At 35.2% G+C, this 24,391-nt stretch overlaps 1 protein-coding gene across 1 annotated transcript in view; it reads left to right on the top strand.

The window, feature by feature from the left end:
* The window catches only part of PCDH9 (protocadherin 9), a 689,639-nt gene extending 670,091 nt beyond the window's left edge, over positions 1–19,548 (top strand). The window contains exon 3 of the mRNA XM_013951329.2: positions 17,264–19,548. Coding sequence (XP_013806783.1) covers positions 17,264–17,637 — 374 coding nt within the window. The 3' untranslated portion in view covers positions 17,638–19,548. The remainder of the gene's footprint in view (positions 1–17,263) is intronic.
* Positions 19,549–24,391: the final 4,843 nt, after the last annotated feature.

Here is a 24,391-nt window from a genome sequence, read left to right as displayed (position 1 = left end):
TTGTTATGATTTATCATAGAAGGCTTTACAGAAACACCACCTTTCAATGGCACTTTGCTTTGGGGAGATGTCAAATAGTCCCTTCTGAAAAGAAATTGGTTTGTGAGTTTTCCTGTCTTCTTGGTTTCCTCATTCAACAGTCTCCAGAAGAGGTTTAAGTACTTACAAGGCTTCCATTGCCATGGTGTTGGAAAGCCATGGAATCTGAAACCCACTGCATTACCCTGTAAGATGTGCAAATTTTATTATCCTCCTTTAATAGATGAGCAGTAAAGACACAGATGAACCGGGTGACACACTTAAGGTCGTACATGTTGTCTTTGATCCAGCAGATATTTTCAAAGGTCTGTCTTTCGTTGCTTCAGTTGTAGAAGCTAAGGATCCCACATATACTTCTAAGTTAGGCACTTTGGGTAATTTAGTAGTCAGCGGGGAGACATAGACACTTTCAGGGCACAATTCATCTCATCCTAAAGTAAAACCTAAAGGACTTCAGATGAATCACACTGTAAAAGAGCCTGTTTAAAGAGTCTGGATGATTAGCTGAAAGGTATTCTTCATTACAAATGCCACTATTTCATCAGATCAATCCTACTTGTAATGCCTTCTTTTATAGATGAGATTTTTAAAAGTATGTGAACCTTTACAGCATTCATACTGAAAAATCCTACCTTCTTGCTCAGGATCCTTAATGCTGCGTTTCTCTCTCTTTCGCTCATTATGAATCTTCTTATTGTATCTCATATAAGAAACAGTAGATTGTGGCTAAAGTGTCTTAATACTTTATCACAGTGCAAACCTTTTCTGTACATCAGATGCCATGGCTGTAGTTAATCCTTAAGAATTAAGAATGAGTGATGCAAGTATAAACTTCTACTAAAATGTATGGGAAAAATCAGACTACTGTTTTTCATATGGAATTTTTGTTAATAGAAGAATCTAAACCTTAGGAAGGGGTCCAGTACTCTGTTATTACAGACACCGCATTACCAGATTTATTCTTGTGTCAGTACTATCTCTTAACTTAAAAAGTCATTTTACATTCCTAATGTTTACCCTGCTATTCAATGACACCTCTTTTTTCTTTTTCTGGCTTCGTTTTCCTAAATGAAACAAGCTAAGAACTTCTAGTCCTCTCTCATAATAAAGACTCATTTCTTTTTTTGTTCCTTCAGTCCTTGATGTCTTCTAATTCTTTTGATAGGATAACTTGATCTTTCTCTACTGATGATGCTTCTCTGATGCTTCAGGATCAGATCATATCAGCCCTTCTGATATATTTATATCAAGGTTATTACTGAAAATATTATTCAGGACTGGTTCTGTTATTTAACTGTGAGAAATGTCCCTCCAGCCCTGTACTTCCCCTTTCACCATTGTCTATTGAATTATCTCCTTGAATCACCCTACAGGTTCTATTAACATACATTTGAGCTAAACTAAAATAATTTCCTATGTGGCACTTCATCACATGCTTTACTGAAGTCCAGAGAGATAAGATTTACTCAATTTCCTTTGTTTCTAAAAATAAAGTAACTTACAAGGGTAAGTTACTAGCATTATCTACCAGTCTTCAAATTGATGTTGCAGTTCTTCCTGTTATTCAGTTATCACTGTATTATTATTATTTTTTAATTCTCTTCTAGTTCCTTCAAATCAATTCTTATAGATTTGTGGTTACATGTGCCCCCTTTTCTTTCCTCTAAGTTTTACTGTACATTTGTGACACACCCGTAAGGTAGTACTGTCTCAGTCTTCATGTATTTATAAAACTGGTTGTTGCTGAATTTGATTTTTCTTCTGATTAATTGTGTTTGTTCTATCTGTATTATCACTGAAGTAAGTGCTTTCCTAATAAACAATAAGTATTATAAACAAAGCACCTCAAGTATGGATAGGGAAAGTAAGGTGCTTTGTAACACACTAAACATGCAGTTTAAGCAAATATTTCTAGTAGATGCTGTGATTTGCTGCAGGCGATGCTGAAGTGGGCAATTGTGCAGACCAGTGCTTCTCAGACTTACTTAAATCAGCCGTGTCAACAAGGAGCTCTTACTACCTCCATCTTTTAGTGTAAAAGTGGGATCCCAAAGGTTTACTTAGTAAACTAACATAGACCCAGAGAATACACTGTAGATGCACAATCATTAGGACAAAGAGCGGTTTTAATGTTGTGGTAGTCTGGAAAAAGAGCACTGCAGAAGGGATAGGCAAGCCAGGAGTGAACTGATTACCAAAACATATATGTGTCATCCCTATGCACTTTGACAACATAGGTATATAAATTGACAGAGTGTAAAATTCCTTTGAAAGTCAGGCTACTGAAACTTGCAAAATGATTACCTGAAACTCTGAAATAGATTAATTAACAAAGGAAAAAAAAATCACAGTGCTTAATAAAAAACTTCATATTCAAGGCATCTGCCAGGTGTTTTCAGTGCTTTTTTCTTCTCTCCACAGCAGGGAACAACATTTTCCATTTTAGTCTAGTGTACTGCTAGTGTTTTATGTTTGAATGGGGGACCAAGAGCAGTTTATGATGTAATTTATCTTTTCAAACTCAAGATTTATTTTTTGAAATATTCTTCATCTCACCTTGCACTCTACAGGGCCATTAGCATTAGTGTATATTGGCAATTCCAGGTATATTCAATCAATAATTATTTTTCAGTTTTGTTGGCCTGTCCCCCTGTCCTACAACTCCGTCTTTGGTTCTTTTCACTCTACAGAAATCCCTGCTGTTATGGTGACATAGATCTGCAATGCTATGAAAGTGAATAATGTTCCTAATATTTTTATGAAAATCCATTCTATTTCTATGTCACAATGCTGAAAAAAGGCATTATAAAACCCCAAAATCTTAACTAGAGAAATTGTAGTGAGACTCTCAATATGTTCTTTGAGACCATCCAAAAACCTTGTTAGAGTGGGGGTTCTATTCCGTCCCGATGTAATCCATTCACAATTAACAGAGCTAGGGAGGAAAAATGAATTACTTTAATGGGCTAAGTTCTGTGTGTAAAAATATCTGTAACACTTCATCAGCTTCATCTGTTAAGTTGCAAATATACAATAGGAAACATTCACTTTGCATAATCAGTTTAGATGTCTGACTCCAGAGCTGAATCCTAGGGTGCGATGAATCTTACTTTTGTTATGACTCTGTATTTAAGTAATATTAAGGTTTATACTTAAATGAAGTACAAAATGAAGCCCTTTGCTCAATGAAAAGTGAAATCTGGAGACTAAATCAATGATAAAAGTGTGTAAGAGAGGGCTTTCATTCAGGCAGCTGAGAAGATGGTGGGAATAAATAGGTTTATGGAGAAAAAACAGGGATGTTGATGAGACCCAAGTTGGAAATGTGTCAAAAAGAGAAAAAGCAGAACTATATATAGACAACTTAGAAAAAGCAGAGTCTCGAGCTGAAGAACTTTTAAAGGAAGAATTGTTGTGTTATACCGGGAAGCTAAATGCTAAAGGAATGACCTGTGGTTCACAAGAGAATTGATCTGTTTTCCTCAGTGCATCCCTTCCTAAATCAGGCTTGCCAGTGAAATTCGTTTGGTGCTCTATAGAGACAAAAGACCCAGTCATACATCCAGTGAAGGCAGTAGCAAAACTCCTATCTATTTCAAAGGAGAGGAGGTATGGATCCAGCGAATCTATGGGGAAACAGCTGCCTGTCTCTTCTCCCACAGAATAAATGGCCCTGGGATACTTCTGTTTGCCTACCAGTAAAGTATTCTGACAGCTCAGATAGATACTTTCACTGTGCTCTTCAGTGTTTGTCATTGTTTCTAAATAATTTGCAGCCTCTGAAGTTACCGCTTAATAAATTAACTCACTTGATACAAGGGTAATAATCTTCTTAAATGTGACTGTTAATTCCCTCATAACTACAATTTTATAGTAGATCCTCTTCTAAAGCTAAATTGTCAGCACAAAGCCATGTATTACTGGTTGGGGTTTACAGGGAAAGGCTGCACATTCTAAGTGTCAGTGATCCTTTTCATCATCCTTCAGTTCAGATCAGCCATTGAACCCAAGCACGGGACAAAGGTATTAACAGAACAATAATTCTTAGGTGTTTTGACAAGGTATTTTATGAATGAGAATTAACATCTGTACTGCAGTTTCTGTCGGGGAGGTGAAACAGTGAAGATGTTAAGCGAACTAAAACCTGGCAACTGGAATTCATTTACTTTTCATTTTTTGGTAAATCAGCTACTTTTTTTTTTTAATATGAGAGAACCAAACTATATGATTTTGTGTTGTTAAACTGAGTTGCTTCACAGTTTTTCAATTCTCCATCAAGTTCAGTAAGCACAAAGCTGTTCATATTGTCTCTTATTTTCAGAAGCCAGAATGTGATAAGCATGCAACATTCCTTATTAAGTATGTGCCCAAAATTGTATTATGCATTGATTTTTTTATATTTTAAGATGGCAAATAAAACCAGTGAATTCAGAAATATGAAATTACTATTTACCTTTATGTCTCAAACTGGAACAAAAAAAAATCCAATTAAACTGCCAAATATTCCCAAGTCTCATTTTATAGAAATTGTCAAATTTTTATATGATAGAGAAAGGAATATAAGTTGCTAAACAATCGGAATTATACAAAAACAGAGGCTTAAGGAAAGCAAAACAACAGTTTGTGTTCATGTGCTCCTACCCAGAATTAAAAATTGCTTTACACATGAGCTAAGTTTCCTAAAATAAACTGCCAAATGATTTTTGGATTACTTGAGAAATCGAGCTGTATACAAGCATGAACCTCTGACATGTATATGTGCTCATGATCTGTGCTCATAGCACTGATTCTTCCTTTAGCCTCTCTCTCAGTCCATTTTAATCCATTCAAACTCAGTCATGTTTGTTAATACTGGGTTGCTTAAAATGTTGAGACACCTGAAGACACGAGCGAAGATATTCCTCTAAGTGTTAGATCTACCATATGTGCACTTCATGCACTAACTTTAAGGCAACCTTTTCACTGTGTACACATTTTTAGATGCAAATTAAAGTGGCTTATCTTCTGTCCTCTCTTACATGAATAAATGTAATAAATAAAAAGAAAATGTAAGAGTTTTGGAAGGTTTTGTTTGCTGAATTATTTGGTTAAATGGAAAGTAGACCAATAAACTCTTCAGCCTCCAGTAAATGTGCAATAACTTCACTTGTGAAATATGGTTTTATTTCCTCTTAAAAAAAAATCTGTTTAGTACCACAAAGAGTTTTTCTTCAGTCTTCCAGCTAAGATGTGAAAGCCTGGAACCATACCTCTTGCCAAGAATTATAATAGGACTGTATGACTAACTAAAATTATCTGGAAAATGGTGCATGCTGATTTTGCTTCTGTACTAATTTGCAGCATGTTAAATAATATAAGACTGAGTGTAACATAGATTCTTTTTCAAGCATGGTTTAAAATAAATGAATGTTTTGACTTAGGAAAATTTGTTTAATGGGAGTGTTATATAAACTGTATAAGCTCATTAAGAGATGTATGAAAATCTCTGGTAAAGAAATTTTGTAAGTGAATATAGTTTTAAAGAAAATGAAAGAACTGTAGCATGGGTGTAACTTGGACTTACTGAAGGAAAGCCATCTTCATGTAATAAACCTTCATTTCTAACAATTCTACTGGGACTGAACTGCATTTTACAAAATGAAGTAAACGAGAGTTATACAAGCAGAATTAGGAAACGGTTCCTTCATCTCTGGATTAATTTAATGGCATCTCTGACAGCTCTGTTCTGTGAAGTTTATGAAACATACATTTTGTACAAAACAGAAAACAAAATCTATATAATCAAACTTGCTAGGCACCTAAGTTAGGCGCTTTCTTCTATTACTTACTTTAGTTATTCAGATTCATGTGCCTTAAGTCAGGGGAATGAGATCCCAGCTTAAAGTCTTAATTCTGCAAAGAGAAATGTGCTTCAAAAGGTGCTTTCAAGTCAGTTAAGCTACTTTTTTACTTAATAGCAGTAACACATAAGGCATCTGTCACAAATTTGCAACAAATTCAGTTTTACCTTCATTTGATTTTAATCTGAATTGTACTGAAGGAAACAAGGAAAGCAGGGAAATAATAAGGCTTCCTAAAAAAAGATACATTCAACTTAAATTTAATGATTTGTTTAGATAGTTGTAATTAACCTAATTACAGAATGAACTTCATGTTTCTATGCAATAGTCTTAACAATAGTCTTAACTATGTTTGTCAGTTAGTAGTATTTTTTTTTAGAGACTAGTTTATATGTCTGCGTTTTGGCTTTGCTGTGAAACAAATTGCTGTCTGGAGTAGAAGATTTGTGGCCTTTTGATATTGTTTCTTTTTCCATTTTTCATTTATTCCTTCAAGTAAGCAATTGATTTTTCCCCTTTTTTATTCAGAAATCATGGGAAAAAATGTTTACTTTGGCACTTGCTACTGTACAGAAGTTAATCTACTGCTAAGAAAATAATATTTAGGAAATAGTGCTGAATGTTTAGAAATACAGTTAAGTGATAAAATTTGAGCTGAAGCCACAGTTATTGTTCCTGATGGGAGCTTTATGTTATAAATTTGCCAAAGTTCCCAAAGTTAATAACTTGGGACTTCTATCCCAAGATTAAAACCCAGAGCTGTTACTTTTGGAGAGAAACAAACTGACAACCCCAGCTGAAATTGCCTCATAAAACTATGGTTTGTTTGATTTGAAAAAAGGTAAAACTTACAAGAATGCATAAAGGTACTGAAATCTGGGGCCAGATTCCTGGAAGTCCGGGAGGGTTGTATAGTGGTAGGACAGTGCAGCAAGTTGTATGGTTCTGGTAATATAACCTTTCTCATAAATGTTAGCTTTAATGAAGAATGTCACTATTTGAAATTAAATATGAACATAACTTTTGCTGTGATTCCTATCCTGCTACTACTTCTAGAGCTTGTTTGAAAGAAAACAGTTTTATGACATTTTAAAACATGCTCCATCCCTTTTAAGAAAGCTAAATTGTGTTAGACTAAAATACTTCCTATCAAAAAATTTCCTTGTAATGGGATAAAGAAGCCCTTCTTCTTAAATTATCAAACATATATTAGATCAATGGCTGGATATTATCATATTCCCTTAGTTTATTATTTTATCATTATTTTAAGATTGCTGGAAAAATGGAGATATCATCAAAGGAGATGAATATAAACTAGCAAAACTACTAAAACTTAATACTCGACTTGGATTTCATTAACTCCATACATAGACTGAGAATATCCTGGTGATAAGTACTTCAAACATAACCATATGAATCCCTGGATGAGTATATAGTTTTTCCCAATTTAAAACTCATCTGGATCTGTGTTACAGTAAATAACTGACAAAGACACTATTTTTAATCTTGACATACCGTATTTAATCATTTTGACATTTTGCACTTTTATGTTTTCCAAGCTTTTAACTGTATGACCTGTTCTACTTTCCGTGCTTCTGGAAGCCTCAGAAATGACAATCTTCTTTCTCTTATAAATAGCAACTTTTCTGAGTCCTCTACCTATTCCAAAGCATGGAAAGCCAGAAGTATTTCTTTGGGCGTATTAATAGCTGACATCCTCCAATAAGTCTCTTACAAACTTCACAGAATCTTCCTTCCTGAATATGCTTGAGATGCACTGCTATTTGGGCTCTTTGAATAGTATAACTGTACTGGTTTATTCAGTGATTGCTGGAACCATTTTATTTATAAAGGAAAACCTTTATTTAAGAGCATTTTAAGAGATCAGGCTCTAACATCCTCTAGATGCAACAATGATGTAGACTGATCCCATCTATTTGAAACACGCAGAGCTAAATGGGTAATTGCTATGGATTCCTGTTTTATCGATGAAGAGAAACTAACATCGCCAGGAAGTGAATCAGGTCTTAAGAAAGCTGAATCACACACTAAGGAAATGCCTCTCTTTTCACTGATAATAAAAGGAGGTCTGGATAAACAACCTGGGCACAGTGTTAAGTTGCTCATTTTGTGAGTGATTCCATTCATTTCATCATGCGGCACTCTATTTACTCAGCCCTTCTTTGTTAAATGAAGATAAAGAAATTAGATGGATAGACATAAAAATTATGTATGCACAAAAATCAATAATACATAATATATAACACTATATATAATTATATATCTAAAATATATTTAATATATATAAAATTATATAAATATATTTTCATATATGTGTGTGTATATATATGTATATATGTATGCATGTGTTTGTGCGTGTGTGTGTGTGTATGAATATATATATATGATGAACTATGCTTTTATTCTGTTTTGGATTAGTAAAGCAAATATCCTCATTGGAAAAAAAAAATCACAAGGTACCATGCTGGCCCTCAAAGCATGATCTGTGTTTATCATAAGTCAGAAGATCAGGCTTGTAAGTTAGAAAGTGGACAGGAAAAATAATTCTTTAATTTAGACTCCTCTTTAAAATCATAAAATTGAAATGAAATTCAAATGGACTTATTCTGCTTTTCCTGCTGTGCATGAGTTAATGGTCAGGCCTACAGTAGCTATATAAAAACTTTACAAAACTGTACTGTGCTGAAATAAGTATTGTTCAGCTATCTCAGTGGCAGTAGTTTCACAGCATTCTGCCAACCTTTCTCACATTGAGCCCTACCTTTTTTCATATGCATCCTGTAGAAATTACTCACCAAAATTTTGTTTTATGAGAAACAGTTGACAGGATCTTTCAAAATGATACTTAAATTGTTTTTTACTGGTAGCAGGTTTATGTTTGGGTTATATTAATAGATCAGAAAATATGACCAGGTCAGAAGTGATGCTGTTTCAGCAGGTTACCTGTAAAGCAGTTCAACAAAATATTTTGTTCGAGTATCATAAATATTTAGGTGTGAGAGAAAAAAAATATAGTAAATGATTATGACCATGATGATTATGACCATGAGATGCTTTATAAATAATTTATTCTTGCCCTCCATCACCACATTTTGTGAATAAGGTCTTTTTTAGGTAGAGAAATAAAGCATCTGAACTCAATGAAGAAAAAAGATTCATGCTAGAAATTAATATTAATCCAAATACTTGAACACTGGCTGTGCTTCGGTCTCATTAAGTGATCCAATCAAATTTAGAAGGTTCATTTGAATCCTCTGTGGAATTTTTGATTTGTTAGCTTGTCCCCCTAAAATTAAATGTATTGCAGGAAAAAATGCTAATTTTGAGGAAATAGGATTAGATGAGGTAGCATTCTCTATGGCAGTAGCTTCAGCAGACAAGAAAATGGATGATTTCCATGCCATGCTGAAGATGGGTGCAAATTTATAAAGATATGCTCTCTGTTCTTAGCATGCTGTAAAGTCTGTCTAAATAACAATATCCTCACAGAGGGAGAATCTGCTGTTCTGGCTGCCCATGTATTATTGTGTTTGGACTGTCTCCATTTGCAAATGTTGACTTTTCATCTGTGACCAAAGAATGAAATCTGTATGAGAGATGTGTAAAACATTTAATCTTTATTTATTTGTTAACAAAAGGTTTTTGTCAAATCCTGTTTGCACTTCTTTTCTCCCTCTCTCCCCTGAAGTTGACTCTGTCTGCGTCCAAAGTGTGACACTTAAACTCAGAATGCAAATTGCAGTTGTTTTTTTTCTTTTTTTTTTTTTTAATGACAGAATGCATTAAACCAGAATAACAATTCCAGATATTACTTTACATCTTCTGTATTTCTAAAGGGTATGCCACAGCTGGCTAAGTTTGTTAGTGAAAGTTTATACAGAACACACTTTTATGTTCATATTTGCTGATATATAGCTTCTTAAGATGAGAAAGGGCCACTAGCTTGTCTAGTGAACCTGCTTTTATAATGCAAGGTATAAAGTTTCACCCAGTTAAATCCTGCAAAAAAAAGGCAGCACAGAGATCTGAGCATAGTCTATGTATATTTCTTGATAAATAACACAGGGCCAGATTTTTATGACTAGTAAGGATCACTGAATCATTCAGATGAGAGGTGTTCAGTAGGCAGCTCAACATCGTTCCAGACCATCAATGTTTTGGAAGGCCTCCTGAGAAACTCCTCCAAGAGGAGCTATCACCAGGGAGTAGACGCTCTCTTACTCTGAAGTGTTTCTGATAGTTAAGTGCTAAATAAATGCAGTATTAAATAATTTCTGTCATAAAAGAACTAGAACTAAAACAGAAAAGTAAAAACATATAGTTGAGCTAAATTAAAGCGTGTGTTCAGATGGCAGGGGCAGGGAGATGTGAAGAAAGCCTGTCCATAAACTGAGTGTCCATTTCCAGACAAGCTGGTTTGCAAGCTGTCATGGGATTATTAGCACACTAAGTTAACAAACTGCTAAAATGCTATATACTTTCTCTAGGTGTATTTGCTTAGACATAGCAGCATGCAAACTTAATCTTATGGCACCTGCTCTACATTAGCCGGAAGGTCAATAAGGCAACCTGTTTGTTCACATCTGGAGAAAAAGGCCACAAAATTCCTTCCAAGGAATGTGTAGGTAAGCAGACGGCTTTAAAGTCTGAAAACCCTTGTAAAATGAATCCCACATCTTGGAAGGTGTCAGGCATTGGAAGGTGTCTTGTCTTGGAAGGTGCAAGGACCTAAAATTTTTTCTAGTGCTTCAAAGTATAGACTCTATGATACATCACTATTTCCTGCAAACACGCATAGAGGTGTTTATATGTGTACATGTATGCACAAAAAATAATCTGGCCTGACAGAAAGTCAGGCCAGATAAAAATAACATACTGGTAGCAGTGCTGCTACTAAGGGAGATGTAATTTGCAAATGGTAATTAGTTGGTTATTAGTTTATAAATTAACAGTTATTAATTTTATAGGACGGAAAGCAGAAAAAAATGTAATGCTCTAAGCACCAGTCCCTTGCATGGTAGCTTTTGGAGTTGAGCAGCTATAGGTGAATGCACCTCGAGACAAGAAATACAGAGTCTTGTCTAATACTGGTCATGCTTGTAACAGCTACCTTTTCCACAGCAGATTAGTAATTTCAGCATTCGCTAGGGATGTGAGAAATCATAGTATAGTCCCCTTCTCTGCGGAAGGGAGTAGGCAGCTGTTTCTTATTTATCAGAAGTGCTCTCATTATCAAGATCAAGGTTGATCCCTGTGTATCTATGGGAGAACATGGGATCTGAATCCATTGGGAAGGAGAGGGAAGTGGAGCTGAGCCTCTCGCAACTTCTGGGAATGTTCTGACGGCAAGTGACTTCTGCACGGTGTTTGAAACACAAAGCAGGCGCCCTTTCTCTAAGCAGCCTCTGGGTATAAACTGGAGTGGGGAGAAAAAAAGCGTACCATGCTGCTGTATTGTTCAAAGCTACGACCTGCTTGCGTATGTTAGTTCTGCTCTTAAAATACCAACCTTATTGAGGTATTCAAGGTACAAAGGGAGAGGAGCACTTACTTTCTTAAATCTGATTAAGTTTAGGCATGAAGCGTCTCAGCCATCAGAAGACTGAGGCAATTCTGTGCAGAAGCAGAACTTTGAGTAATTGAATAACCTTGTATTTCAAAATTGAGATGCCCTTGGAGTCAAAGCAGCAGTCACACATGATTTTTAGAATTATAGTTTGGATCGTAGGCACCTACATTTCTGTGGAACCCATTTGGGTCACTTCAGTACTTCACAGAATTGGATAGAAAATCTTATTCTGCCAGGCTTCCCTGTCTTGACAGAAAATACTTTAGTGGATGAATTTCTGCATTCTGGGAGCTTCTCTGTGCTAAGTAATACAGATATAGGCTAACCTTATGGTATTTATTTAGTTAGAGGCAATGAAAAAGAAGCTTCAGCCAAGAGAGGTAAAAGAAATTAGTAGGGTTTGCTTGATCTGAGCCTGAGTACAGAGGATGCAACTCCAGGACAAGGAGAGAGAAGCCACAGGCAACAAGGAGGAGGAGGTAAGCCCACCCAAACTGGTAGCAACAGTGGTAGGGATCAGGGGATCTTGGAACGAGGTGATTTGGGGACAGGCTGCGATTTTAACAGCACCGCCTGTGCCAGGAGGAATAACCATGCAGTAAGCCACTAAAAATATTTTTGGTAGTCACTGAAGAATCTTTCTGTTTAATTAATAATACCTAGAAAAAAGCATCCAGCACAGAATGTGTGTGGATTTGTAGTCTCAGATATTTTTAACACACTAGAAATAAATAACAGGTTTTCTCATTTATTTGGCTGATATTTAAGAGAAAAAAAATTAAAAAAAAGTCCAAAGAATCTATTTATTATAAACTCTTTCCAGTTTTTATATTTATTATATTCAGTAGTTGCAAAACCTTCATGAAATGCAATAATGTCATTTCAATTCCAATATACGTGGGGAAGGTTGTAAAAAACATGTAGTCTCTTCAGAAAAGGTCATTTAGTAAAGTAGCCCATGAAAGCTTTAAAAAAGCTTTCTGTATTTGAGGTTAAATAGAGCTGAAAATGTTGTTGCTGTTGTGGTTTTCTTTCTTTTTTTTTCTCTTTTTAAGAAGCAATATGAAATTTTAAATAAATATGATTGTCTGAAAAACAGCTGTAGCCATGTTCAAATCCACTGTACTTAATGTTACTGCATTCAGGCAAAGAGTCCCAATTCATTTTTGAGACACAAAAGTCTCTCTGAGTGGAATTTATCTTGTGTTCTTGACTCTTTCAGAGTTAAAAAATGAGTTTTCTGGTTTTAAGCAAGAGAGTTTTAAAGAAGCAGGTTGAAAAGCAGCTGGTCAATACACCAGAAGCTCATTGCTAATTGCAGCAGTAAGTTAATCAATGAAATAACAGTTTAGCTTCTGGGTATAATAAAAAGAGATAAAAGACCACACAGAAATTCCATGATTAGGGTTTGACCGGCTCTTGAGTGGCATACATTATTTTCCTTCTTACACCTGTCTGCTTTTGAGGAGGCAAGCCATGCATCTGCTTGACAGCTATTAACAGAATAAAATAACAACAAAAAAGCATTTTTGGGGAAGATCTGATATAAATATTTACAAAGACAATTTAAGGGAATGTTTGTTATGCACTTTTGTGTTTGCTTTCAAAACATTTAACTCCAGAGACAGATGGCTTGTACAGTTTTATCAGCACTTGTGTCATTATATATTCAAGCAGCCAAGACTGATAACCAGCCTCATGTATTACAGATTGTTCAGAGAACAAATACTTTGAAAAAACATATCAATAAAGTACTTCAGTGTGGAAAAACTGACAGAGAAATTTCAGTGACATTTTTATGACGAGAAAGGAAACAAATTAATGCAATTACAAAATTAAAGCAGCAGGAGCACATTTTTAAATGTTGTCATTGTACGTGGTAATGAAACAACTTTAGAAAATTGGGTAAAAGCTATTGTTCAGCAGTGGTGGAGGAGAAAGATAATTACCGTTAAGTCAACTTTATGATTTCTCAGTATAAAGCAGCCAGTTCTCCAGTGCAGGTTACCCCCGGAAGATCTCTCTCCCATCGTACTGCTCATGATCATTTCACTTTATGCTATTGAATAGCAAGAATAATAAGGAGACTCTTAGAAAAGAATAAACTGTCTTTGCTTGAGAACATAGTTACACAAGACTGGAGCTAAAGAAAATTATATTGCTGAAAGACGTTTTCTTTCTCTTTGTGTGTTGGTTTTTTTTTCAAAAATCTGTTTTTCTTTTTTTTTCCTTGAATCTCACAGTGCGGCATTTATATAGTCCCCTGAATCATCATCACCATTATTAGTAATACTATTTACAAAAAAAGTTATGATTATGTCTAAACTCCTTAACTGGAGATCAGGTATGACAGGCACCCAACTCATTATGAATGAAGCTGCCTTTTCCCTGAATCAGTAACCACGATCATTTCTTGCAGTATCTCAGCATTAAAATATATTATTTTAACTATTTGCATTTCAAACAAAAATCGTGGGTTTACTTTTCTCTTGTGATGGCTTAAAGCAAAAGTGATTAATATATGTTAATCACCTGTTAGGCGAAGCCCAGCAAGGCACTTTTGTCAAATTAAACCTCACAAGTAAATCTTCCCTGTATCTTACAAACTGGAAAGCCTGAATCACAGTTCTTGAAAATATGCATGCTCATTTGAGTAGGAGACTGAACATGTTCTCAAGTCTGGACATGCATTTTGTTCTCGTATTTTTATATACAGGCACACCTAGAGGAGTGTGCAGACTTAGACCATATCCCACACCTATTTGGATGGTTATACAGCTAAAGGAACTGTCCTACAGGGCTTCCTACAGGAGTCCCAGGCCTTTCCTAAGAGCGAAGGGCCTCATTCTGTCTGCAGTTGTTACTGTCATCCTATTGCTACTGCCCACTGTTCACAGTAATAGATACCTGAATATTCCAGTGCTCTCCAGAAAGTTTATCAACTTAAAGACGGCTAAAGCAGTGGATGCTTAAAATCCATTCTCAGCTTAACAGCATTAACTCTCCAGAACTGTTACTAAGAAAAGTGAAACACATGAAGTAAATCTTCCAAAGAAGAGTTTGACATGTAGCTTATAGGGCCACATGTATATTTTGTCCTAAGAAAAAACAGCTTCTTACTCATTTAATTTTTAAATGGAAATAACTGTCTTATCACTTAGAATTTATTTTATTTAACTAAACAGAAAATGTAACTTATCCTCTTCAGAACTGTAGTACTGAAGGCTCTCCTGTAACCTTTTATTCCACTGCAAATTGGAAGCACAGAGTGCATGCACTGTATTTACTGAAATGTGTCATTCTGTGGTGAAGGGTTTTCTTCGTGTATTGAAAGTTTTAATCCCTGCCAAACCTTTCCTCCTTGGACAGCAAGATAGTATTGTATGGTCTGAGCAGGCAGGTTGGAAATAGTTCTACCACTTCTCACTTTCTTCCTCTGAAAATGGGAAAAAACTAATTAAAATTAAATTTCTGTTGTCAGCAGAAAAAAAAAAAACACCCAGCTTTTAACCTACAGATTAACCTTTGGAAATGTTAACAATATACTGGGAGTACTTCCTTTACTTACTATTGCTTTTTTGTACTAAGTACCTGCCTCAGTTTGATTATAGCTTCATACTAGGGGATTCAAAGGAGAGCTTCTACAGAAAAAGAATGTCTCTCTTCCAGGGAATTATCACAGTTCTCATTCTAGAATCAAGATTCTTGGGTCTCCTTGAAACCTTTGCTAAGCTTCTACTTTGCAGTTACTTTTTTTCTTCCTAATGGTTCAGGCTTAATTATTTCATCTTGTATTGACCTAAATAGAAAGTTGCATTGATTCCATACATTTTTTATGTTCTAGTTGACAGCAGTAGGATGCTTGCTTATATAGGAATTGCAGAAGCAACTTTTATTATGGCTTATTGTATTCTGTCACATCAACAGTTTACTGTATATTCTCCAGATATTCAGAAAAAGGAGCTCCTCAGAGATCTCACAAAGAATGCATAAGAACATAGCAAATTAAATTTTAAAATGTAGAAATATATCTGATTGTATTTTCTATATGTGGAAAGCATGTAAAAGCAGTGAATTTAAATTCTGTGGAACTTACTACCACAAGCTGTCATGTGGCAATTAAAAAGACTGGGAAAAAGAATAGCAGTTTCCATAAAATTAATTGGGATAATTTCATTATTCAGAAAGAGATCTATTACTAAGGGTAATGTATTGAATATTCATGGAGTACAAGAGAATGAAATATTCTTTGGCATTGTAACACAGAAATCTTTGCTAGAGTGTCCTCAATTATCATTTAGAGTCTCAATTATATTATTATAAAGATACACTTTTTTGCTGACACTCCACTGACATTTTTCTTCTGATTAGTACTACTTTTTAGGATGCTTCATAACTTCACTATTCATGCCTATCTGCTAAACTTCGTTCTCAAAAATCAATCTATAATTTCCTTCCTGTCACTGGGTTGTTTAATCAAGGAAAAATGTCTCCTTAACTCTTTGAATGTCTACAGCAATAGCGAGTTGATTTGCTCTGAAGTCAAGAAAAGGCCTCTCAAAATTCTCACTCGAAATCACAATAAATTTAGAAAAGAATCATGACAAAGCGTATCTCAGATATTGAGAAATATCTAACAAGAACACACAAAATGGTTTATTTGCCTTTTTGTTGGCTTGTCCTTCCTAATAAATCCAGTCTGATCAGATGAACAAGTTCAGTCATTTAGAAATACAGTAAGACTGAGAGGATTTTAGTGCTGCTGAAGATGTGGGTGACCTGTCTGCTGAGCTGACTTGATTGCAAGATGCCTGCAGCTGGCCAGCTGTGTCCTCAGGAGTGTGCGAAAAGTGATGTGGATCTTTAATATGCATAGTACATCAGCAGTCTTCGTTTTTGTCTCCTGTGGTCTCATATTCCTGACTTACAAAGAATTGTGAAAATAGTTCTTTATCAAGCATAAGATTTATATAAACATTTTTTTTTATTATTTTTTTTACCCCTTTGTCTTTATAGTTGCACATCAGTTTTGAGATGTGTGGTAATGGCTGGAAGAATTAGTTTTTACTGTTTCCTGTTGCAGTACTCTGAAGTGTTTCATGAATTTCATGCTAAATCCAGCAGAGATTAACTTCTCTCCTACTCCTTGGGTGACTTCGCACTATTCAGAGTTTATAAAATAGTAGAAACCAAGGTTCTGAGAATTCAGTTGGTCAAATAATACATTTTCAGATAGTATAAATGTTTCTCGTGTTGGGGTAGGCTGGTAGTTCATCAAGGCTCTATGGGTGTATAGTGAGATGAAAGCAGAACAGAATACATCCAAACTATACATATGTCTTACCCCTCTTATTCAGCATCTGCAGGGGTGTGCTTACTTCCCCTGACATTTTTTATCTACCTAGCTCTATTTTCTTAGTGATTGAAAAAAGGAGTTAAACTCATTCATAGTATGATCTGAGCCGATAACATAAGGCCAACTGAACTGTCTTTCCATCTTTTGGAAAAGTGTGTATGTTTGGAAAAGTGTATATGCAGAGACTATATGCACAGAGGACAGTATATGCCCTACAAAGCAACCACTCTGCAACAGAAGGAAAATGCACCTAGGACCTACCGTTACCATGAGTGGTTTTTGAAAGAGTACAATATTTTGTCGCAGAGTCTTTGTTACTTTTCTCAGTCTTAACAAACATGAGTATTTGCAAATCTAATATCAATATCACAATCTAACTTTTTTTTTCTCTCCCATTTTCTTCTTTCTCTGTTTTGTTTTTTTTTTTCCCTTCTGTAGATGGGCCTCTTGGGCCAAGAGGATTAGCTGAAGCTACAGAGATGTGTACTCAAGAATGCCTGGTTTTGGGTCACTCAGATAACTGTTGGATGCCTCCCAGCTTGGGTCCATACCAACAGCCAAAGTCTCCTCTCTCCACCTTTGCACCTCAGAAAGAATGGGTTAAGAAGGACAAACTAGTTAATGGACACACATTGACAAGAACCTGGAAAGAAGATAGCAACAGAAACCAGTTCAGTGACCGAAAGCAGTATGGTTCCAGTGAGGGCCATTTCAACACTGGCAATCACATGACTGACATTCCTTTGGCCAACTTGAAGTCTTATAAACAGGCCTCAGGATCTGTTGAGAGTCCAAAGGAGCACCAGCTATAAGAAATGGTTACTTTGGACCAGTGACTTTAGTCTACTTAGACTTGTTAATTCTGTGTGCGTGTCAGAGCTTTATGTACTGGGTAGACCTCTAGAACTATGCTTCACCTAGCAGAGATATGCATATCCTTATGTTAGCACCATGGAAGGTATGATGTCCTGCAACATGAAAGAGTGTTTCTACTAGTTGTGTGGTTTTGTTAAATAGACATGGTTAAACTCTGCAGAGATCTCTCCAGTTTGCAAATATCCTTTTCTGTTTGCTTGTTTTTTGACCCTGGACTGCTGCTATGAACAATAGAAGATGCATTTGGAGAGTGAGAGAGCAAGAAAGTTCAGTGGATTACAATGATTGGAAAGAATATCCAGTTAGAGAATTGTGCTTTGGTTGTCATTGATCTATGCTGGGACCGTTATACTTGACATCATATTGCAAACAAAACTGAAACTATAAATATTAAACCTATTGTGCTATTAACAACGTTAGTGGACACTTGTAAGTCAATCAGTGTTCAAATACTTGTAAATAGAAACAATTATTACTTACAAATTTTGTGTACTTATAACATTCACTTGAAAAGATACTGTAGCATATTTCTGTGTTTCACAGTTGCTTTTTCCTTTCTTTCATTTGCTTCCTGTTGTTTTGCTTTTCTTTTCAGTGATGGTGTTTCTGTGTTAGTAGTCTGTCTGACACACAATGTTCCAAGGAACTCAAAACACTTTTCTTATAAAGGGAAAAAGGGATGATGGGACGGGAGGGAACGTTGGTTGCAGAAAAGAAAAAAAAAAAAAAAGACTTTTCTTTCTGTGTAGTAGTAAATGATGCTGGCATTCAGGTAGACTTTTTTTTTTCTTTCTTTTTCCTCCCTCAAATATTAAGCAAAGAAAGGATTTATGTAAGGGCTTAAAACTTTAGCAAGTTTGTTTTAACTTCCATTCTGTTTCATAAAGCAGGGAAACTGCAAAACAAAAGAAGAATATTTAATTTTGTGGTGGTGGCAGTGGGTGAGAGGGAACACTTAATTTGGAATCTTTGATCTAGGTAGCTGCAGTCTCCCATTAATGAGTAGCAACTAACATTGATCCCAGTTGGAATATATGGAGGAAATTCTACAGAAACAAATACAATAATCATTTTTTTCCAGTTGGGCAAGTGTGTGTCTATACTTAAGACAGTTTGTATTGCCGAAACAGCAGCATTTGTGTTGTTCTTCATCTGCGTTAATGTTGTAGTAACACAAGTGTTTTTAGACCATAGCCACAGAATATTTAATGTATTGTGCCTTCATGAAGTAACAGAGCATTCTCCTGGTAGGCTAGTTGGGGGAGCTAAAGGGTTAAATCTCTAATTATTGCTGTTTAAATGTTTGTTATCATAGTTGGTCAATGCCTGGCAGGTACCAGTATCATGTCACCTCAGTCAAACCAGCAGAGTGACTCCTAATGTTTGTAAGATCTAAGTTGCACGTAAAGCAAATCCAAATCCAAACATTCTTAGATGGTTTTTGTTAAGGCATGACAGATGATTTACACAAATAAATAGCATGCAAAAGAAGTCCTTACAGAAAAAAAGCAAAAGTTATCTTATGCCACAGTGAAACATCAGTCTTAAAATAACAAAGTTATTTAATCTGAAGGTGATTTTGTTCTTACCAAAAACACAAGGCTTTTTTTCTCTTTTTTTATTCTTTTGTATATAGCAGTTATTTTTATTTTTATTTTTCCTCCACAGCATAAAAGGCATAAAATGGGTTAGGGGTGCATTGCTTATTGCAGTACTTATGTCAGTTTGTGAGGGGTGTTTGATGACTTTGACAGAATAAATATCTAACCAGTTATCCTTGTTACTGCTTTGCCAGTTCAACGTTATTTAGTTATTCAGCTCTTGCAATAAATGTTCTGAATTCCTGATTGTGTTGTGTTAGTTCTTGGGCAGATGCCTAAGGGACTTTATTCCTGTTAATTTCTCTCTTTCTTTCTGTTGTTGTTGGTTTGTTTGTTTGCTTGTTTCATTCTGAATTTCCAGTTGTTTTTTCTAAGCATATCATGGTCCATTTGGTTCGCATAGATATGTTTAAGAATGGAATATACAATTGATAAATCCTGAGGGCCATATTCTGTCGTTCTTATAGTAAGTAGGAATTTATTCAAAAGGAGGCCTTTGACGTGAGTAAAGTGTTACTTACCTAGCACAAAGGTGACAAAATCTAGCCTAGGTTTGTTAGGCATACTTAAAACACAAGTAATAAGCATCCTTGCATGACTCTTTGTAATAGTACAGTGGTAGCTTATAGAAAAGTCAGCATTTACCACACCTCAATCTTTTTGTTCAGAGTAGAATGAACTGTAGTCATATCAAAACATGGTAAATGTTTGCTTACAGGAAAATTGTATGGCTATATAACCGCTTTTTTGCAGCACAGTAAAAAAAATAAAATAACATAAAATAAAGTCCAGCAACCTTGAAAAAGAAGTAACAATAAATGCTGACGTTCAAAGCAGAGGTTCACAGCGTTCTGCATTAAAAAACAAATAAAATAATTATTTGTGAACCCAAAGAGCACCAACTATTTATAATTATAAGTGCCTTTTTAAACAGAATATATTTGAAAAATCTTCTATCAGGAATAGAAAGTTCTTTTGTTATAAATAAGAATTCACAATGACATGGCTATTGCTACAGAAAGAGAACCATATTCTGTTCTCTACTTCAGTACTTTGTGCTGCCGTCAACCTGTGCAAGAAGAGCACAAGCAGATATGATTTGAATTTCTGGCAAGTGAACATTTTTCTCATTTCATTTTGCAAAAATGACTTTTGTATAATTTTACACCCTTAAGGCCTTACTCAATTTTAAATATTTATTGTAATTAAAAAAAAAAAAGAAAGAAACAAAGAAACAAATAGCTGTACCACTGAGGACTATATCTTAATCCCATTAAAGCCAAAGGAATGTTTTGTGGAGGTTTCAGCCGAATCTGGATTTGACCCTGAACATATATTCAGTAAGTACCCATTAATTTAGAACTGTTTGGTTGGCTCAGTCAGTAATACTAGTACTGCTGTGTAAAACTCACACATCAGAAAAAAAAGGTTAAATCCTGACAGGAATTCAATGATATGCCAGAAAAGGGGCTTTAAAAAAAATGCACTTCAGAAAATGAGAAGGCATCTAAACCTTCGTGATTATTTGCATTTATTAGGTTTACATGGCATGAGGCTAAACATTACTTATAATTATTGGTAATCTGGCCTGGCTAAATATGGATGCCTCTCTCATGCCAATTCTGTCTTATTTTCTTCAGCTAGGAACACTGGGTGCAATATTTTAATGTACACATTTGAAAGGACTGCTAACAGTGTATACCAAAGGTTGCTTCAATGCTCATTTATTTTTACTCTCACTGATGATGACAGCCCTTTGCCCAAACAGAAAATTGAAAGCATCCATAGATATAGCTATTTAGTTCTGCTTAATCCTATGCTATGCTGAGCACTTACTGAAGGTAGAACGATCAGGACCTCTTTCCCAAGGAACCATCTGAAGGTAGACAAGGAGTTACATGGAGCAAAGTCAAGGAGAATGCAGAAATGTACACTGATGTTAACAAGTATGTATGAAGAAAATGATACTCATATTATTCATTCAATGTGACAATTATCTTTTTGCAAGTTATTAATAGGAATCGTGATAAGAAAGAATCATAAGGACTTTAACATGGAGTTGACTGAAGTCTAATGGAGAAGCTCAGGAAGCTCTAAATACGTAAACAATGTAAAGGCAGCAAATACATCTGTACTAGAGGAAAGCAAAGGAGCAATAAAGATTATTATAGCTGATATAAAGAAAAGGGAAAAGAGGATCACAGGCAGAGATAAGAAGTTTAATCTTGGGATGTTTTGAAGAAAGAGGCACTAATAGGTTTTAAGAAAGAGATGGACATGGTGAAAATCATGGGACATGGCAATAGGTCATGTTGTGAGACCCATGACATGACAAAAGGCATGAGGGGTAGAGTCTAATAGGCCTTAGGCAATAGGATCTAATACATCAAAAGTAGGTTACAAAAGTATTTCTACTGGCATGAGAGCACTGCAGTGATATCATGTGCAGTTTGGATAGAAGAACAAGTAGTCTGTGATAAGACTGATTCCCTGTGACCACAAAATACTTTCACGTTTCAGCCACTTAAACAAAATTTTCTTACGGCATGTGTCTTTGCCAGAATGTAAGATAAGCCGTGAGAGATCTGTACAGGCACATATGCTCACATGCACAGAGACAGTGCAAGTAACTGAGTACTCACAGCCTCTAAACACTCAATTATCTTTTCTGCTTAATACACTTCTTTGAAAGAATTATTTTTTGTTCCAATATGTCAACTTTCTTTAATCTATATGCTTGCAGTCCTTTTGCAATGATGAAAAACTTGAAAATGGAAACCAATTATAGAACACTGCACCACTTTTAGTCAATGGACGAGATGATACAATATCACCCTGTGTGAATCAATTCAATATATCATGAACAGTTAGGCCCTAAATCAATTTTAATATCAGTTTTATTAACTTTTGCTACTGATCATCTAGGTCGACACATCCATCATATATAATTATCCCATAATCCAAAACTGTCTCTGACTTTTCCTTGTCCTCCAAAAACCTCTCATTGGTAGATAACTAATTGTGAAATTAGCAGATACCCTTTTTCACACCCTTTTGCTTGGTGGATTGATTTATTCTTCCCATTTGGTTTCCCTGAAAGATAATATCCTATATAACACTGCTGCTTATATTATAAACTGCGCTTCTTGTGACAGACCATTTTATTTGTTTGCAATTAGTTGAGCATAGCAAGATCATAACATAAAAGACCAGATTTTGATCCTTCAGGCTTCATTGAACTTCTTACGAGGCAAATGATCAGGACTGGTCCATAATTAGTAACAAGAATAAATAGCAAATCCTTTAGTAACCAGTGGACCAACAAATGCTTGAGAAGAAGCAAATTTGTAATCTACAGGTTTTTAAACGCAATGTAGTTTATTCATAAACTGTAATTAATGCTACTAAAGGTAAAATTAGAAGTTCATTCTTTTTTTGACATAGACACATCACTTCACTGGAGACTAATAGAATTTATGTGCTGATATGTGTCCTCATCCTGCAAAATACTGTGCGGCTCTTTTGAGGCATTGAACGCCCTTAATTCCTGTAAAACACGACAGTAATCATCCTTTTGTGGGAGAAGCTCAGCATTTCACAGGACTGTGTCCACAGTGAGAAGAATATCACAGACAATGTCATAAGTTAAGTTTTGAAGCATGAATGCTTTCTCTAACTGCAACACCTTATGGCTCTACCTACAGCTGTAAGTTAATACTGCTACCTAACTGTCCAATAGTAAAAGTATGTCTTTAACTACTAGAAAGGATCTCAAATTCTCATTGTATATTATGATGAGAAGGAACTGAAGGAAGGTAATGTCCCTCATTCTAAACATTACTTTTTTTGACCACAGACATTTTTAAATCAACCTGTTGTGCCTAGGTATTGCAGCACAGTCTAATATTGCATGGCATGTAAATAGATACCTTAATTACTCATAATGAAATGATTATATATACATATATATAGAGAGAGATTATATACATATACTTAAATATTATCTATCACATAATTACTCAGTATTATTTAATGGAATTTGGGGAATATGAATTTTGTTGTTTGATGTACTTTAAACTGTATGAAGCAGCATATTCTTAAGACTACCCTCACCAATGCTTTTGATTATTTATTCGTTAAATAAAGTGCTTTCTTTTGCTTGTTATAATCCTGTTTGTACAACCATGTGATAATGTTAAAATGGGTAAGTACTGTATGGGAATTATAACTGTTTCTTTTCTTGTCTAAATATATGCTTATAACAATATTTATTAGTGATCTGAGTTTTAAGAATGTGTCTTTTTATGTGTTTACTATTGCCTTGTACATAGTCCAAATTTAAAGGAAAGCTGAGCTAACATTTCTTCATATAGCTCTGAATGCCCCAATGGCTTTTAAATGATTGTTTGCCCTTATTCACAAGTGAAATTAGGATGAGATCTGTACTTTGAATCAGCTGTAAAATAAATACAATACTTTGGGTTCGCTTACTGTAGCTATCACAAGTGAACATACTTTCTTCATTTCTTAAGGAAAGATATGTTAAGCTTCAGATGGGGAGGGAGAAGACTCAGTAATCAGAGGATAATATTTAGAATAGCTGATTTAACAGAAGTTGAGTCAGAGATATAGCATACTAGAGGCTGTTTTTTCATGTTTCACAGTCAGCTTCCATCTTTATATTGCATAGATGATCAGCTAGAATGCTTGCCTCTTTGAGGAGCTCAAACATTTCTTATTGATAAACCTGAAAATTGTTTTTGGTGACTCCTAGTTACATCAAAGTCAACAGGAATTTTCTTGTTTACCTCAAAAGGCCAGGATTTCACTAACATTTAAATGTGTATTTCTTTCAAGGAAACTCAGAAGACAGGTGGCCTTCTTTTCACTCACTACAATATAGCATATTTCTTTTTATTCCACTTCCCCCCACCCACCCTTGGATATTTTCTGGAGAGGTAAGTGCTGCAGTGCCCTAAAATGGTTGGCTGATGTTGAGGCAGTTGCAAGTTCCTAGTGCTCATTAAATTGGACAATTCTTTTACATCCCTTGATTCCTTTTTAGGGATGCCAGATGGCCACTATTTCC

This window comes from Apteryx mantelli, chromosome 1 (genome assembly GCF_036417845.1).
Source record: "Apteryx mantelli isolate bAptMan1 chromosome 1, bAptMan1.hap1, whole genome shotgun sequence".
Lineage (NCBI taxonomy): Eukaryota > Metazoa > Chordata > Aves > Apterygiformes > Apterygidae > Apteryx > Apteryx mantelli.
The sequence above is the reverse complement of the archived record's forward strand: the minus strand, read 5'-3'. Positions and strand labels throughout refer to the sequence as shown.